The sequence below is a fragment of the Cololabis saira genome, chromosome 10 (genome assembly GCF_033807715.1).
Source record: "Cololabis saira isolate AMF1-May2022 chromosome 10, fColSai1.1, whole genome shotgun sequence".
NCBI classification, from domain to species: Eukaryota; Metazoa; Chordata; class Actinopteri; order Beloniformes; family Belonidae; genus Cololabis; species Cololabis saira.
The window spans coordinates 20,567,524-20,587,122 of NC_084596.1; the positions used below are offsets into that span (position 1 = coordinate 20,567,524).

The 19,599-nt window shown below is 39.4% G+C and overlaps 1 protein-coding gene across 1 annotated transcript; it reads right to left on the reverse strand.

The window, feature by feature from the left end:
* Nucleotides 1-1,816: 1,816 nt before the first annotated feature.
* Nucleotides 1,817-17,603, reverse strand: phc3 (polyhomeotic homolog 3 (Drosophila)). The gene is made up of 15 exons (XM_061731966.1): nt 17,471-17,603; nt 16,616-16,800; nt 15,110-15,268; nt 14,945-15,022; nt 14,700-14,852; nt 14,459-14,542; nt 14,078-14,294; nt 12,246-12,871; nt 12,043-12,166; nt 10,925-11,241; nt 8,707-8,866; nt 8,510-8,627; nt 7,483-7,612; nt 3,134-3,389; nt 1,817-2,335 (listed from the first exon to the last, which is right to left on the reverse strand). Exons 2-15 carry the CDS (start codon nt 16,778-16,780, stop codon nt 2,181-2,183), a joined length of 2,742 nt encoding a protein of 913 aa, XP_061587950.1. The 5' UTR covers nt 16,781-16,800; nt 17,471-17,603; the 3' UTR covers nt 1,817-2,180.
* Nucleotides 17,604-19,599: the final 1,996 nt, after the last annotated feature.

A 19,599-nucleotide genomic window follows, 5' to 3' on the forward strand; every position in this document is an offset into this window, starting at 1 on the left:
TGGATACAGGAAGAGGAAGCGGAAATGACGCTAATTGCGTCATCACGTTCTCCGCGCGTCGCTGGTTTGATCGGGATATCCCAAATGATTAATCACCATGTAAACAGGGATAACCCTGTTTGCTCACGCATGTAAACGGAATATTCCGAATGTTTCAGTAACCGGAATATTAGCAATAACCCGAATTTTGACTGCATGTAAACGTAGTCAGTGACAGTCCTGGGCATTGCTCCCTCTACCAACCCCGGGAGGGCCCTGCACTGAGCTCAGGTCTCCTCCTTAACCTGAGGAGTGAGCAGGCCGCTTCTTTTCACCAGACAGGTTGGGGCTTCTCTGGCCGGACGTAGCGCGTGGAAGGATCACGTTATTCTGGCCAGGTCCTATTCTACATGTTATGTGACACTTAGTTTATCTTCAGTTAAATGGGGTGATCTTTTTTCACTTATCTCCAATGCTCTGATAATACTTCTTACTGGATGTAATAGATTAGAAGTATCTCTTCACTCCACACTCAGCCAGTGCCATCATAATTATTTATTTTTTTAAGTAAGGAAGTATCTAAGAAAATAATTCTGGAAAATAGTCAGAATTCACAGACCACTAAAATGGATCATTAGCAGATTAAGGATTGTATTGACTTGCCTATGCAGTGCCTGAAAGCTGATCAACCTCATTGCCTCTGAGCTTTCATCTGGTATCAAGTTAACGACATTTCAGTTACACTAATATAAATGCTCAAAGTCTTAAAATGCAACAATCTTTGCACAGTAGCCTTGTAAACCAAATAGTGCGCATGGAAACCTCCCCTGTACATATTCTGTAACTCTGCATCCATTGCTGCACACTTGAAACATTCCATTGATAGGAGTCACATCCACCCAACACTGTATAGCATCAAAACCACGTTGTATAGTCCTAGTATTTTTCAGTAGAGAAATGTACTCAGTTGCACTTAAATGATTAAAGCAGCATTCATAAATATTTTAATCCATCTCTTGATTCAAGAGGAAGCTGTAAAACTGTCTGAGTCTGTTTCAATAAACCAAGTTATCCCTCAAGGACGTTGTTAAGTTTGTGTTTATCACTTGAACTTCACTCTGTGAAGGTAAGATTGTATCAATATCGATATCTGAACATACTGTTCCTAGGCAGTAGACATCCTCTATGTAAACAAAGATGCATCTGTGTAAATCTGAACAATGTGAACAACATCTTTGTCACACTAGTACTGTATTTACAATCACAGCACAAGCGCTTTCTCATAAAAATACTGTGCTTTAAGTGTTTACAAATGACCTATTGTAATGCCCTTGGTTGTGATAAAAAGCTACTTCTTTAAGCTTCTGGCTTTGCAGGAGTCACAATAGCAGATCATGGAGTTCCAAGTATCACTTTGGCGAAGTTTCTATTTTTAAATGTTGGATTCCCATCCTTGTACAACCGGCCTCATTTATCCAGGCTTGGGACCCAGGGGCGGGGGAAATGTGGGATTCAGGCTCCTGCTGAGGGCTGCTTTGGCACGTGAAAAGGCTGGAAATTATCCAACTCTAAGCACTAAACTCTTGAAGCAGTAGTGGCACTTTTTTGTACTTTATCTCCACCTATCTGGGTTTTCTTCCATTTTCTAATTACTGTAGCTACAGATCAGTGTCATCTGGATGCTATCATACTGTCCTGTACTACTCAGAAAACACAAATGTTCTCTCAAGCCAGTCTGTTGAATGATGTAATCAAAAAGACCAACATGATCTTAAATAGTTTTATTTGTTAATTCTGGCAATAATAAATAACAATAGATAACCTTGTTATCAGTTCTTATAATTTATTATAACAGCTTGCAAGTGATCAGTGTATCCAGTATCCACGATGAGAGGCAGTCATTTATTTTGTAAACTTACAAATGATAAAGTATTAATTCAAACTTTTAAAACCATTTTGAAACAAATGGCTATCCAAAACCTAACTTTAGGTTAGAAACAATGAGAAAAGGCGAGAAAAAGAGCTGGTCGTCATCATGTTAAAGATCCAGTATGAAACGTTGACGGGGAACCTTGAGAGATGAACACAAGTTCCTGGCTTCAATCTTATGACTTGTCTTTGAAAATAACAAAGAGACAAATCGTTGTGGATCCTGGTCCCGATCAACACAAACGCGATCTCTGAGCGGGATTGTTGCCCCTTTATGTCTCTTTGAGAGAGTTAATGTGGGCACAGAGTTTCAGAGCAGGTCCCAGTCTCAGGTTCATGGTGCTGACGAGGTGCTCCTCGGTGAGGAGCAGCAAAGCCTGTCCATCTATCTCTTGGGATCGAAACTTCTCAGCAACATCTGGACCACCTGGAGAGAAGAGAGGAGTTACCGGGGTGACGAGAGTCGACTGTGTTCATAACAACCTAATCAGGGTGCAGCTTTATTGTTCGATTTAATGAAAGTTTGACCATCTGACAGCCTCACTTTTTTATTAACTTCATATATTGGATAAAACCGCTGCTAAAAATCAAAATAAATGAAGCTGGCAATAGGGCTGTTTACATTTTACAGTATATGAAGACATTTGCTTTTATTATGCTTAAAATGTGAACACCAAGAAGGGCGCATGGGAAAAATTGAGAAAAATGGCCCAAATTGAAATATAAACAACTGGAGGATTAAATAGATTTCTAATTTTGTGTATTAGATGTAGGCAGTTGAAACAAAGGGAACAGCGCAGTTTTTACTAGTGATAGGTTTTTGATTGGCACAGATCAATTAACTTTGTTCGGCTTAACATGTTCATATTTATTGTGCTGGGAAAATAAATAAATGAAGTAAGGTTGGAAAAAAAATTCACAAAAGTTTAACTCTTAGTTTCACATATGTTTTAATATGTTTATGCTCTTATGCATGTGTTTGAGGGTTTGATGGGGAAAAGCAGAGTAAAAACATTCACTATATTACATTTACTTGCTTGTAAAAGTGCAGCTATCACTGCAAATTCAACCCCCTCAACTGATTAATGTTTCTTTACGTTTTTATTCTTCTATGAACTGATTGTTTGAACCAGGAGAGCAGCATCTCAATCACAGATTACCAAATACAAATTAGTTCAAAATGATTAAGGATGTAATGAAGCCTGTGGGCGTGACCGTGTCGTACCTGGCAGAGTGTTAATGTAAGAAAACACTTGCTCCACGTTCCACTGAGATGGAGAGTTCTCCTCTTCCTCTCTGTCAGATATTGTGATTATTTCTGTTCTCTCCTGCTCCATCGCTCTTCCTTGCTCCCGCTGCTTTCGTAGTCTAGTCGTCATGGGAACGGGTGGCTCCTCTTCCTCGTCTTCCTCCTCTTGGCGTTCCTCTTCCTGTACTTGTAAAGTCTGCTGAGTCTTTTCTGAGCTCAGTGTCCCACGGGCCTGTGAAGCACAAAGAGCCCAGGTACAAGACTGCAAGTTATTTTTTGTTTATGTCACTATGTTTTCTTTTACGCATGAGATTTAGTTTGAAACCAGTTTCACAAACATACCTAAAATGCTAAAATGAGTCATTGGTCTAATTTTCTCCACATCAGACAATTTTAGGGAAATAAAGATTAACTTCCTGAACAGAAAAAAAAGTGCTGTTTGCATTCCCATGGTAACACAGATAAGATAAAATGTACATCTCTTTTTGTAATAATCCACTTTAAACTGACATTTTTTTCCCACTAATCTTGTGTGTAGTCACTTTTTTATTCTTTTAGAGGCTTGATAAACTGATCAAGAAGGCCAGCCCTGTACTGGGATGCTCCCTTGACCCAGTGGAGGTAGTAGGAGAGAGGAGGATGATGCAGCTGTCATCCATGATGGAGAGAGACCCCCCTGTAGTAGGACCCTTTAAAAGCACCGGAGAGCTCCTTCAGTGGCAGACGGCTCCACCCGAAGTGGGTGAAGGAATGTTATTGCAGGTCCTTCCTTCCTGCAGCTGTTAAGACTCCACAACCAGCAGTGCTCCCGGAAGACCACACATTCACCAAGACTCGAAGAGTTTAGCTGATCTATGGGCAACAACAACACTTCGATTCGGTAGAGTCCTTACAAACAACAGCAAACTGGACCATATTACACCGGTCATGAAATCATTACACTGGCTTCCAGTGAGTCAAAGGATAGAGTTTAAAATATTACTGCTGGTCTACAAAGACCTGAATGGTCTTGGACCAAAATACATGCTTGATCTGTTAGTTCCTATGAAGCTCCCAGACCCCTGAGGTTCATCTGGATCTGGTTTGTTGTTTGTCCCAAGAACCAGAACCAAGCAAGGTGAGGCAGTTCAGTTATTCTGCTCCTCACCGGTGGAACAAACTTCCTGTAGACCTGAGGTCTGCTCCAACTGTCAGCTCCTTTAAATCAGGCCTAAAAACATTACTGTTTAATGAAGCATACTCTTAAATGAAATACTTACCTGCTGTACTCTACTACCCTTATTTTTAACAAGTTGTGGTTTTTATTATTTTACTTCATTTTATTTGTTATTTACTGTTTAATTGTGTCTTGCTGCTTTTAATGTTGATGTAAAGCACTTTGAATTACCTTGTGTTGAATTGTGCTATACAAATAAACTTGCCTTGCCTTTATCTCAAGATGTACAATTATGTAAATTAGTGATGTCAGGTGATTAAAAAATTGAGAGATTAATTTATCAAGATTTGTAATTAATTATAATCATTTTTAATCTCACCTAAAAATTCCTGAGAAAAGCCCTCAACTTGAGGCTTGAGGTGTAATATTTACATCCACTGCTCTCCAGTCTAGTTTGGGGAAGAGCGTTGCTGTGGCAACGTCGTTGCTGCTAATGTTAGCTGTGGCTGCGACCACGTCCTTTGCGTTTATGTGGTAACTACACTTTAGCTGGTAAGCAAAGTCCTTTCCACAAAGAACACATATATCACTCTACATTTACCAATTGTGCCGTTTGGGCGGGTAAATTTCCCTCTCACTGGACCGACAACTTTCACACTCACCTGTCCAGCTACAATGGGAGTCTACCAGCGTAGCTAACCACGCCCACACACAGGGACAGCCAATCAGCGTCCACTTCAAGGTGGGACTGACCAACCAATCAGGCAACTCACGAACAGAAAAAGTAAAATTAGAGTTAAAAAAATCTTAAATTATTATTATAATCTAATTTATTATATACGACGGAGTATTAGGGCCAAACTAAGACAAAAAAAATGGAAATTACGAGATTAAAGTCATAATGTTGCGAGAATAAAGTCGTAATATTACGAGAATAAAGTTGTAATATTACGAGAATAAAGTCATAATATTAAATATATTATAAATATAACTTCACAATGCTCAATGCTAAATATTCCTCATTTTAACACAGGGAGATGACTGCTCTTCCTGTTAGAGTTCTCATAAATTACGACTTTATTCTCGTAATGTTACGACTTTATTCTCGTAATTTTACGACTTTATTCTCATTATATTATGACTTTATTCGTAATTTCCAATTTTTTTTTTGTCTTAGTTTGGCCCTAATACTCTGTCGTAATTATAATATAATTAAAGATCATTAAAAAAATAGATTGAGATTGAAAAACACCTGTGGCAGGATGAAGCACGACTCCAGAGGTTGGTCAACGAGCCTTTATTCCAGACAACGGAATAACAACTGAACACTGGCAACTGACAGAAGACGCGTAACTAAGCAACCATAAATCTCCCCGTGACCACGCCCGCCCGCTTAATCACAATTAACGTGCTAATTTGACATCCCAAATGTAAATTAAAAGAAAGCAAAACGGCATTTACTGTTTATATTACTTTTTGTATCCGTTTTTCTCTTGCTGCTGTAATATGTAATGACATGTCCCCATTGTGGGACTAATAAAGGAAATCTAATCTACTCTAATCCAATCTAATGGTGGAAAGGCTATCAGAAAAATTTACAAAATATGCGATTTTCGTACTTTTTTTGGCCTTCACTCAATCAAGAAATCCATCAACAAACTCAGACTGAAATATCAGATTATCACTCCACATCACCTCTTCATTAATTATATATTGATGATTTCCGTAATGCATCAGGGTTCGGAGCATAAAATCTTTGTGCAGCAGATTGATTTAGATGTCCATCTCAAGCCTGACTATTTCTTATAGCTAAAGCACAGTTTGACTTTAATAGGAAGTTTTACTTCTGGCTAAATGCTGTTTTATGAATTCCAAACTGTTGCCCAGAAGGGAGAGGGCCGCTACTGCCGACACCAGGACCAGGTGTGAGGGTAATAAAAGGGAGATCATCATTGCAGAGATCTCTCTGAGCTCGCAACAACATGCGCTACTGCCTTCGTCAAAGCTTGAGTGACACTGTGATGTTACACAAGCCAAGCAGGAGCTTGGAGCTACAGCCCCGAGACTTGAAGCTGAAAGACGACAGCTTAAACTCCCTGACATCGTCGCTGGGACCATGCTCAGGCCTGATTCTTGTAATTGAATCATCAAGGCTGGTGGTCCTGCAGGGATTGACCGCACCGTGGGAAGATTAGATGGAAAGAGCCACGTGAGAGGAACCCAAACACCAGAGGAGGGGATGGAAGACCCAGTGCCACTGGGTCAAGGTCTGCTGCAGAGAACTGGTGATCAGGGGACTGCACTGCAAGAGGACCACAGATGCTGCCGAGTTACCATCAAGATTGCGTGGATCCAAAGGGGCGATCCATGGTTGACATGGGCGCAAGTCAGGGACTGATCACCCCTGTCTGGGTTGCATGATGTTAAAATACCTAAAAACCCAATTACCTCAAGTTATGTCACTCATGATGTGCCTAGGTCAGGGGTGTCAAACATACAGCCCGCGGGCCGGAACTGGCCCCCAAGGAGGTTCGATCAGGCCCGCGGGATAATTTAAAAGTGAAAAAATGCATAAAAGACATGGAATTCAAATTATTTATAAGATGCAATTCATGTATTATCCGCTAGGGGGCGCATTGTTTTGATCAGAGTAGAAGACAACAGCGGTATCAATGCGCCATCTGCTTCTTTATAAATCTCATTTAATCTTAAAGTGCATTACTATATTTTTCAATACCAATTAATTGTTAACGTTTTGTGCCTTTTCACAATCAGTGGTATCAGTTGCAATGCATATATGTGAATGATAAAAGTAAATTGCACATTTGTCTAAGGAAATATGAGGTGTTCCATGAAATGTTTTGTAAAAGGAATGTTCATTGAATTTCAACATTTTCCTAATGTTCTTGCACTTTTTTACACCAAAACAAAGGAAATACATGATATTTTGAGTGCGACTTCCATACATGCTATAATATAGCATGTACGGTATAATTTTAATGGTCCGGCCCACTTGTCATCGACCGAGGCCGTATGTGGCCCCAGATGTGAAATGAGTTTGACACCCCTGGTCTAGGTTGTACTGTAATTGAGTTTACAAGCCAAGAGTGGCTCCCACAGCTCTGGTCCTACCAGACAAAGCAGTGATTCCAGCAGCATCTCCACTGACCTGTCTTCGGAAGTGTTCTCTAGAAACTCTATTAGCTCTGGTGGGCGGTCGCCCTCTCCTGCCCGACGACCTGTGGACCCAACGCCCTGCTCGCAGCACCGGGATTCGTTTTGTGCATTTCACATTGAACCTGTAAAAGAGAGTTGTAAAATAGGACATTAATGTGCATCCATGTGGCATGAATCATTACAATCACCTCCTCACATTGCCTGTTTGAACATATAAACTCAGCAGTTTATTTAGCCTCATGACTAGCTTTAAGTTGCTCTGATCCCAACTTTTTCTTGAATTTTTGCCAGGACTGAAATGTAAAAGCAGATGTATACAAATACAATAAAGTTGACAAGACTGAACATGACATGCATCGGGTTAATTCCAAGTAAATCTAAGACGTGTTTACTAATATTTACTCTCATCATGGGTGAGCTTTGGCCAAGTACAATAGGCTATTTTATGTTCATCAGTGCATCTTAAGGCTGCTCAAGTAGTCAAAGTTCAAGACAAGATGTTCAATAAGAGAAAGACACTAGCTTTTAGATAGGGCCAGAAAACAGGAAATAGTTTGAGAATATTTTCACTTTCTTATTGTGTTAGTAGGATTCTCTTAAAATCTACCACCTTTACAGCATATGGAGGCCAAGGAAATAACCAATCTGAAAAAAAGTTTATGAACTTGAATGTTTTAAATCTAGATAGCGTTTCGACAACAGCTGACAATGAAGAAGTTGTTTATTTCTTTCACTACCAACATAAAATTGATCGGATCCATATTTACAAATATGCAAACTTCTGTCAGGGTTTGACTGGTGAATTTTTTTTTTTTTTTTAGAAACTTTGTTTATTGATTTTTTAAGACACAAATTGACAACGATGAAGTGCATGTAAATAACAGACTGGTGAATTTTTTCATCACTGGATGTATGCGAGGCTCCGTGTGGATGTTCGTTGTTGTGACGCTATACAATAACCAGGCTCTGGTAAAATAATACTCAGTATTGCATGTGCGAGTGATTTGTTTTTTATTTACCTTTTTACACATGTCATGGAGCAGAAGCGGTTGGAGCTCAGGAAACTCTGAGCATAACCTCTGCCTCCGCAGTACTCGCATTGCAGCATGGCAGCTGCCGTTTCCCTGAGCTCTGCAACTAAAGGGGAGCAAATTTCAAACACTTAAACACAAACATATAAAAAAAGAAAAAAAAACTACACAAACGCAGCCCTCACCATCTGCTGCAGGCCCATCGTTTTCCATCTCAGAGTCCGTTGTATCTGACTGGTCAGCATCCAGAGGACTGTCCTCTGCTGCATCCCCATTGATCTGTGTCTGCTGGCATTCAGGAAGTGAAGCCTGCTGCTCCTCTGCTAACAGCGAAGACTGGTTCACCTGCATCCAATCGTACATTTGCATGGGAAATAAAACAAAGATGGAAATTTTCCCATTAAAAAAAATTTATTACAGTTATTTGACCGGCATTTCATTACATTCAGGTTGGTAGTGAAGGATAAAGCTGGCCACAATCAACATTTTTAAAGTTGTTAAAAGAAACTTTAAAAGACTGAAATCAACACCATTTCTAAAAAGAGAGTACAGACACAAGGAAGTCCGTGCTTCACCCAACCCTGTGACCCGACACTGTATGAACTGTAAGTCTAAACAGAATGTACAAAGCATCCATCCATCCAGCCAGCCATAGATACATACATCCATCATCCATACCGGCTTCTTTCTGATCAGAGTCATGGAGGATCTGCTGGAGCCTACCCAGCTGTCTTTGGATTAAATGCTTGAGTACATCCTGGACAGATCCCCAGTATCGTCAACCACACTCACTCCTCAAGTCAGTTTAGATTCTAAACTTTAGAATCACCATTCACGCCAACATTCATGTGTTTGTATCGTGGGAGCTACCATTTGACTAAAATAAATAATGTATCATTTTTAACTTTATACATTTTGAATTTGTTAATTTAAACAAAGAAATTCTTCATAACACACACATTTGCAAGATGAAATTTCAAGGATGTAATTTTAAAGAACTTGCAAAGAGCTCATATCTGGCTTTTTAAATTTGCACATTTGAGAGATAAAAAATTAAATTATTTACAGTGAAAGACTTAACCCTTTTATGCTTTCCTTATGAAAGAATACACAGAAAATCTTCAGTTTTTCATTGTAAGGAGTTTTTTTTAAATATAGTGAAGTTTAAATGACACATATGTCATACCTCTCTCACCAAGGCTCTTCCCCCACGATTGCTCAGTTTGTGTGGACGGCCAGATCTTCGAAGAGTTTTGGTCGTCCCAAACTTCTTCCATTTAAGGATTATCGAGGCCACAGTGCTTATAGGAACCTTGAGTGCTGCAGAAATTCTCCTGTAACCGTCGCCAGATTTGTGCTTTGCCACAATTCTGTCTCTGAGCTCCTTAGGCAGTTCCTTTGACCTCATGGTTCTCATTTGCTCTGACATGCACTATGAGCTGGAAGGTCTTATAAAGACAGGTGTGTGCCTTTCCTAATCAAGTCCAATCAGTTTAATTAAAGGCATCTAGACTCCAAAAAAGGAGCAGAACCATTTCAAGGACGATCAGAAGAAATGGACAGCATGTGAGTTAAATATGAGTGTCACAGCAAAGGGTATGAATACTTATGACCATGTGATATTTCTCTAAAGAGGTCTGAATACTTTCCTTACCCACTGTATACGTTTGCAGAATAATAGATTTACGTGATGACATCAGTCAGGATAAATTGCCATTTTAAGCCTCTTACAAGACTCAAAAATATAATTTCCCCTAAGTGAGAAAGTGGACAGGGTAGAACTGGCTCTTGTTGAAATGTCCCACTTATCCAACTTTATGGCCATTAACCGTCCTCCCCATTTTGCATCTACTGACAGTCGTATATCTCACATTCAGAAATCATTTGGTATGGAGGTAAGACATCTATGCTCTGTAAGAACAAACTTTTTATACACCTTCTGCACAATCAAAAAATTAAAGTTACCACTGTATTTATCTGCTGAGGCCCCATCTCCACTATCACTTAAGTGAAATGACATTTTTGAGTCCTGTTAGTGTCTAAAAATAGCATTTATTATGTCACTACTTGCCCTCTGGGTTAAAATGAAGGGTTTTACTGCAAACATATTCTCTTCCAACTGAAAACTGCTCTGATTCAGGTCATTTTGCTCCCTTAATGAAAAGTACACGCATTACCATCTATTATATGTAGGGTTGATTCAACTTCAGAATATCCTTTCATAAATTCAATAACTTTTTCTGGATTAACCAAAAGGAAGAAGTTGCATATACTGGAGTTCATATCACTAATTCTTCATGTTTGATGCCGTCAGTTGCAGAACAAGTGCAGAAGTTCAGTCATGCCAAAACTTAATAAGCCTCGTTTATTTATTTATTTATTTTAAAAGGTAAGTCCACATACCGGAAATGGCTCCAGGCCCTCTCGAATGACGAATCCGTCTACGAGGTGCGTGAGGACCTGAGTTGACCTGTCGGGGCTTCCTGGGAGGCTGGCTGGGGCTGAAGGGGGCCGGCTGGAGACTCTCACCGCAGCGGCGGGGAGGACAGGAGGAGGGGGAGGAGGGGAAGGAGAAGGAGGAAGAGGAGGTGGGGGCGGGGGTGTAGCGTTGCCGCCGCTGCTGATGGAGGACATGGTGGTGATGGGTGGACATGTCTCCTGCACCTGCGGTGACATCGTTGCTGGTTGACGGGAGGTGGCGGAGGACGAATCCATCACTACTGCAAAATAGAAACAATTCAACTGAGATTGGAATGTTTACTACAGTAATTCAAATATGATGTTTGTTACTGAGGGAACTTGTTTTATTGAATAACTTAAGCTCCAGCACAGATCCAGCCGCGTCAGGCAAATCAATATCACACCAAGCAATGAGATATTAAAACAATGCACACCGCACAAATTTTGATCTATTTTATACTTTAGATTTATATTGTTTAGCATTTATTGGTGACAGCAATGGGGGAAAAAAAAGAAAAATAAGGAATAACAAGTGTGTTCCTGTATATGCTTTATGCATTACGCACAAATAAAACGATCATCATGACTATCATTTATTATTTGGCTGCAAAAAAAGAAAAAAAAAAAAAAAAAAAAAAGAATAACTTAAGCTCCTCATTACTTCCACCAAGGAGTTTATGTGATTACAAGCTGTTTGTTTACGAGAGGGATTACATAGAAGCTAAATTGCCCAATTTAATATAGAATTGTATAATCTGGTGTGGATCATGTTTGTGTTTCTAAGGATTGTGAAATATGACACTAGACCTGCTAATATGTACTCTGATCTCTTAATTGTTCATTTTTTTTATGTGAAATATCTCACCAGCCAGCATAAGAGTTTATGAATGGGCTGAAATGAAAATAAAATGAAAATCAAATTAACCTGTGGCTAAAGTAACCTGTGGCTAAACAACATGAGAAGCAAAACTGGCAGAAGACTAGCAGGAATATCAGGACAAGCAGGATATTATATACTACAGTTACTACTAAAAAAATATTCAAAATGAAACTTTGTCTACCTGCACCATCCTTCTTGGGAGACACTAGTGGTGTGGAAGTCCTCTCTCTTTGAGGACTTGGAAAATCTTTCTCCTCCTTCTCCTCCTTTGAGCTTGCTATTTTCACTTTGCAAGTTTGCTCCAACTGAAAAACAAAAAACAAACCCAGTCAAACATGCACATGGTTCAAGCAGGAGATGTTAAAGCAGCAAAACGTTACCCACAGACTGGGATTCTTGCTGCCTGACTGTATGCACTTTCAGATCAACAGCCACGGTCTGAGGAGGGGGCAGGTTCTGGTAAGGCATCTGGACCAGAGCCTCGGCCACAGGCAGCTCCTGCTCTGTGAGCAGAACCTGCCTTGATTGAACCGACAAAGCTTGGGCCGAATGGAAGGACAGTCTGTGAAGAGAGCTGGGCGGGTTGTGGGGAAGCCTGGGGAGAAGCAGAGGAGGAGGAGGAGGAGGAGGCTGATCCTGCGTGTGTGGGACGGAGGTCCTCCGCTGCGGAGCCGCCAAGAGAGGAGGAGGCTGAGGCTGGACGGTGGCGGTCGAGACCGAGGTCTGAGCGGATGATACAAACACACCGGACGGAGAAGAGGAAGACGACGAAGCTGAAGGGTCATTTCTTGATTGGGTGGTGAGAGCGCTCGTTCTCTTGACAGAAAGAGGGAGAGGGGTGGAGTTGGTGTGTTGTGGTGCTACTCGAAGGGCGATGGGCTGGAGATGTCTGTGGCTGGGAGCTGCTCCTGTTCCCTGCTGGAGGATGAGCTGGTGATGTGCCACCCGCTGGCCCGGTGGACCGGACAGCTGCTGCTTCACCAGAGTCTGAGTGTGCATGGGAGAGAAGGCTGCAGCAGCGGCGGTGCAGAGAGAAACACAGAAAAAACAAAAAGTTGAACATTTACATGAACATTTATATCCTTTGACAACGTTTCAAGCAGTACTCGAGTTGTAAAAAAAAAATCAGGGGGGATGGTGGATTTTATCATATGGGGACAGATAATTTGTGCTGTATACAAATAATATAATATATTACAAATAATAGCACTGACCAAAACACCTGCAGAATTAGACGTATTAGACGCTATATAAATAAAATTGAATTGAATTGAATTGAATTGCAGGAATGACATAGCAGCATTTAAATGCAGCCTTCTGTAAGCTTTAAATATTCACTGGGCTTACATCAAATACATCAAAACACAACAATAAAAAACACTTTTCTGAACTTATCAATATGACTCTGTCCTTCACAGGATAAGTAAAATGGATCACTGCAAAAACTCAAAATATTAACAAGAATATTTATCTTATTTCTAATTAAAATGTCTCATTTAAGTAAAAAAATCTAATTACACTTAAAACAAGACTCATCACTGGAAAAAACAACCATTTTCACCTGTTTCAAGTAGATTTTCACTTGAAATAAGTAGAAAATTCTGCCAGTGAAACAAGATTTTTTTGCTTGTAATGAGGAGATAAATCTTGTCCCACTGGCAGATTTTACTACTTATTTCAAGTGAAAATTTCCTTGAAACAGGTGAAAATTGTAAAATAAGTTATTTTTCTGGTGTTATTTTTCTGGTGATGACTCTAAATGTTGAAATAGCAGTAAAACCACATTCATTGATGAAATGACATAAGGGATGGAAAGGGGGGATGGCAGTTTTACTGGGGGGATGATTTTGACCGTTTTTATTTCAGGAGGGATGCCATCCCCCCTCATCCCCCCTCAATTCGAGTACTGGTTACAAGTATAACATGTATTTATATTTATACATTCACCATTTTGTTAACTGTCACTTGCTTGGTTAACTTTCAGATAGAATCACCTTCTACAGTATATGTAATCAGTAGTTTTCATTATATGTCCGCTTAAACACATTACGTTCATAAGTGCAATAATGTTTGCAAATAAATACAAATGGTTAAGTCTACAGAAAAAAATACCTCCCAAAAGTAAGAACCCACAACACAACATATGTGTCTGATCCCGTTTGGCTCTTTGGATTTAAAGTCATCAGTTATCAAAGCCTGGAAACACATTAGCTCACCTGGGGTTATAATCTGAGGCCCCAGCGCCAGCCGGGGGACGTCTGACGGCCCTGTTTCTGTTGCTGTGTCGGTCAGCTGGTTGGTCTTCAGTGCACCCATCGCCGTTTTGGACGAAGGAGCAGCTTGAGACAGAGCTGGAGACTGGCTCGATGGCTTTAAGATGACGCTGTGGGCTGTAGCCAGAGCTCCAGGCAAATGGGCACACAGCGCCAAACTCTGTACAGAAAATTACAGTTAAAAGCTCTGGGTTCTGGATGTATATCATGATATAATCTATCATTAACACTGTAATCAAACACCTGGATTGACATATCCAGGGCCATATCATTTGATTTAAAGTCATAGTCACTGCTGAGTCGTTGGCCTGGAGAAATCCATACCTGAGATGAGGTAGGTGAGCAGGAAGTCACAGCAGGGAGGTCCGACTGTACTGCAGCGACGGTGGCTGCAGGAGTGAGAATCAACTGACGAAAGAAAAGCAACAGATTTCTGAGGTGGAATCATGATTAAAAATAAATCAGGGAAATGTAAAACTGCAGGTGAGAATCAAATGTGCAGGTAAGACAGAAACAGTTTAACTCAATCATACAGTATCTCAAGAATTTTTAAAAAGGTTCGTACCATCTGGGTTCGAAGGTACATCTGTGCTTGGTTACAGTTGCTGGGTCTGTTTCCCAGAAGCATGGCCTGCTGGGATATAGTGGTTGCCGCAGCAGTTGATGTTTGAGTTCGGCCCATTAGCTGGGCTGTCACTGGAGATGATGGTAAAGTGATCTGGATTTGGGGTGACATGACACAAGATTTAAGTATAAAGAAAGATGCTGAGATGACGTGGTACTTACGAGAGTGACAACATAGGTACTTACAGAGTTTTGGGACACACCTGCAGGCTTATTCAAATTGCTACTGGATGAGGAAGGTGGATGTCTTTGGCAAAGTGAAGCCTGGGGAGAAATCAAACAGCATCACACTTCCTACTCGGTGACTACTAATGAGTTACATGAGTGGCGAAGGCCTGGGGACTCCCTGACCTGCTGTATGGTGGCCAGAGTCTGCAGGTGGGAGGGCTGCTGGTGCTGCTGCAGGGCTGCTGTCTGCAGCATGAAGTGCTCCTGCTGGGCTGCATATATCTGATGAAGGTACTGCGCGGCCATGCTCTGAGGTCTGTGCAGGGCGTGCTGGATCACCTGCTGGACCACGGGATGCACCAGTGAATCAGAATAGAATAGAATAGAATAGAATAGAATAGAATAAAACCGTATTAATCCCACAGAGAAATTTGCTTGTGCAGCAGCAAACATACACACTCTTAACAATTTTACAAAATACACACAAAGTATGAAAAGGTATTGAAAAAAGTAGATCCTAAAAAGAAAAAAGAAAAATAAGCAATAAATAGCTAAATAATTAAAAAAAGAGCAATAAAAAAAATGATCAATGTACAAAAGAAATACTAAACAGAAATACTAAACCCGAATCCCCTCACATATCAAGTCTCCAACACTTTCTCAGCTCTGAACCTCTATAATGCATTGGTCTATACATGCCTTTAAAAATGTGGATATATCTGTTTTTGCATCGTATGAAGCTGTTTAAAAATTCACATTTGACAGTGTAAATATCCCCAAATACTTGTAAGGAGGCATAGAAGCTGGTGGCAATAATCTGGGTTTAAGATCTGTCTGAAACAATATTTTCAAGACTACTTTCACTTGCTATTGACGATAATTACACAAGATTAAGAATTTAAATTAAAAAAATAAAAAATAAACAAAAGAGCAATTTGACTTGACTCACAGATACTGTCTGCATGTTCCAGTCACCATCTATTGCTTTGACTAAATCCTGATTAAATTACCGGTAGACAGTTTATGCAGAGTCATATGTACAGTTTGTTACCTGGATTTGGTTTAAATAAAGTAAATCTATGCCTTTAGGAGGTCCAAGGTGCTGTCTGATGCCTGAACTATCTGTCTTTTTTTTTTTTTTTACTTTATTTAAAAGAATTATCACAAAACAGTATACAAGAACAGTATACAAATAAAATACAGAACATGTGCCAGGGGTGATGTTTGTTATTCAAGAAGATTAAACATATAACACAAGTCTACGGTTTTAATAGCCTTTTCATTTGTTGATTTTAGGATTAATTTCAAGTAAAGTTCCATTTCTTTCTGGAAAACAAAAAAGCAAGGGGTTTTCTTTGAAAATTTACTCTTATGAATATGAAATTTGGCAAGAAATAAAAACAGATTTATCAAAAAGTAACATTTTCCTTCTTTCTTAGGGAAACAATGGAAACCAAAAACAACATTTTCCCAATGTAAATTAAAATCTATAGCAAAAGAGTCAATAATAAATTTGCTAACTATCTGTCTTACAAACAAAGCAAAACACATTACCATGTCTCAGGCCATTCAAATTCAGAATACTTGATTAATCCCTAAAGGGAAATTAATTAAATCTGATAATTATCCATATTCAGCTTTCACTCAAGCCAAATAGTGCCCTGAGGTATCCGGAGTAGCATCTGTTACCTGGACGGCCTGTCTGTCCGGTGGGATGATGCCGAGGGAAGAGGAGGGAGAGCTGCTGCTGCTGGAGCTGACCATTGCCATGGTGATGGCTGCTGATGTGGCAGCTGCTGTTTTGCTAGTGCTTGCTTGCTTCTCTTCTGGGCTCTGCCTATCCATCTCCCTCATCACCTACAAAATCAGAAACACTGTGGAAATTGAAAGAAAGAAAATAAAAACAAAGAAAGAAAGGGAAGAAAAAAAGAATACGTGATAACAATGGGGAAATACTTCTGCGCGTTGACTCCATCATATTCAGCCAGAGCAAGTGTAACAGCGTTTTACATCATATTTCTGGGTTCGTTTGAATTTTGTTATTGAGAAGAGCAATGCATTCGTTATAGACAATGATTCTGATGGTAAAAACCGTAATGACGCGTTTTTTTTTTCATAGAGAAATGTTGATTTAACATAAATAATGTACACATTTTTAAAATGAATAAACATAAACTTAATAAAAAAGACAGCCAAAGCGGGGCGGATCTAATTTTAATTTCCTTACTAAGCTGTTAAATGATGCTGGGAATGGCCAAAGAGTTGGATATACCTGCACACAGCAGTTCATAAGGTAAAATTCTCTGATTTTACATGAGACTCACACACAGATGCTCTGCATCCCATGTTTGAACAGGACTGAGTGTTTTTTACTAGACGAACCCCAATCGGTTGCAAAATCAATCTTATTGTTAATGCACGACATGTGGTCCTTCAGATAATGCGTTCAGCAAAACTGGAAGTCTTCCCACATCAATGTGCGTTTACCCGCAGTCAGTTCCCAGACGTTTCATGCATGCACAATCATCCAGCTCCTGGCGTTACCTGCCTGCTGCTGCTGGAGGAGATGAGCCATCAGGAATCAGCGACCAAACCCCAGCACGGCGTCCCAGTCATGGAGCCCACTGATGCACCAGCGCCGTGCACAATGGAGATTTAAAATAAAATTGAAAAATAATATAAAAGATGTGAGGGAAGGCAACATAACAGCAGGCAGAGAAAAAAAAGCGTGGATACAGCACCGCTCTCAGTGCGGGAGGACCTTCAACAACACCGACTGGATTCTTCTTGCACAATTTGAAAAGCTTTCATACATACATCGAACTTTCATTTTACAAAAATCCGATGATAGGTTTTAATGGTGGCCCATAATAGGATTGAGAAATCCCTGAGGCTTCATGCACACTTTTACCCATCAATAGGCACCAAAATAAGCATAAATATCAAAACATGTTTTTAATGAGCTGCAGTTGGTTCAGTGCCCACTAAGACTATATTGTCAAAAGGCTTAATCATACAAAGAAAACCCGTGTAAAAAAAATCAGGCTTAAAATTCTCCTGTCTGCAATATTCTAGTGGTAAGTATGGGTTACTTTTAGGTTTGGAAAGAAAACCCAACGAGTATATAAAAAATCTAGTATATAAGCAAGGTCTGTTTGTCAAGAAGAATTAGAAAAGGCTGGACACATATGGAAAATACAAACAAATACATACATATGCATTTATTTATTACATTTATTTTGATTTTCACTTTTTGCATTCAGTAAAAACAAGATATTTCATATTTCCTCTACCTATTTTAATACATTTGTTGATATACATCAATTTTTGCATTTCTAGCACATAATGTATTCTAATTAACTTAGTATAGGGGAAATGTAATGCTTGCAATGAGGTGAAAAAAGAGATGTATTTCAAATAGGTGATGTCAATAGTTTTGTTTGCAATGAGGATTTGGTAGAAAGGCAGTCTCTTAGGAACAATGATGGGCAGGGAATCCACAAGTTGTCATCAAATGTGCCACATAATCATTGACGTTTTAAAAAACAATATAGCCTATCTCAAAGAAAGACTGGAGGGAATTTGCATATTTTTCTCCCTCCATGGTGCATATGTCATAAATGATTCAAGGAATCAGGGGGAATTTTAGTGCAGAAATCTCAAGGATGCAGTCCTTAACTAGAGATTTCAAATCTCCAACCCCTGCATCAACGGCACTTCATCATACCATCATTTATCTGCTCCTGGTATGGCCACAGGCAGCTTAGGACAATCTTTGTGAAACATTACAATAAAAAGCTACATTCACAAAGCCCACTAAAAATTTTACAGTAACCTTGTTCAGAGACATTGAAAAATGTTAGTAGCAACATTTTAAAGCAATGTACCCTACCTTCTAGACGTCATCTTATCAAGGGATGTCCATGCATTTTTTTAAATAAAATAAAATAAATAAATAAAAGAAGACTGGTTGGGAATGAAGAGGTTAATATAATAAATATGTTGACTGGTGGATGAAAGCATAACAGTACCTTTACAGCAAACTAATTTGGTGTAAATGTATGCTGTTGTACAACCGTTTACGTGGCCTGGTGTCATGAATTCACCACTTACAGTAGATTAAGATTCAGACCTCCAGCCATATTTTTTTCTTTATTATTGTGACATCGGCTCATTTTTTTTAGCCCATTTCCCTCATATGTTTTATCCCCCACAGTTAATTTAAGAACATCTTTTTTTGGAGCATCTTTTGTTAGTTTATGTTACTTCCGAGCCACAGCACTTGAAAAGGGATATCTTGAGGGGCTCATGCGCTTTCCGAGCTTAAATGTTGTTATTGAGAAGAGCAAATATTTCATTATAGACAATGATTCTGATGGTAAAAATCGTAACAACGCATTTTTTTCACACTTAAATATTAATTTAATGTGAATAATTCACACATTTTTTAAATGAATAAACATTAACTTAATTAAAAAGACAGCCAAAGCATTGCAATGCTGGGACGGATGTAGCTTTAATTTTCTTACTAAACTGTTAAATTATGCTGGGAATGGCCAAAGAGTTAGATATACTTAATGTTAAAATTCTCCACTTTACCACTTACAGAAGATTAAGATTCAGACCTACAGCCATATTTTTCTTTATTATTGTGACATCATGTTTTTAAGCGC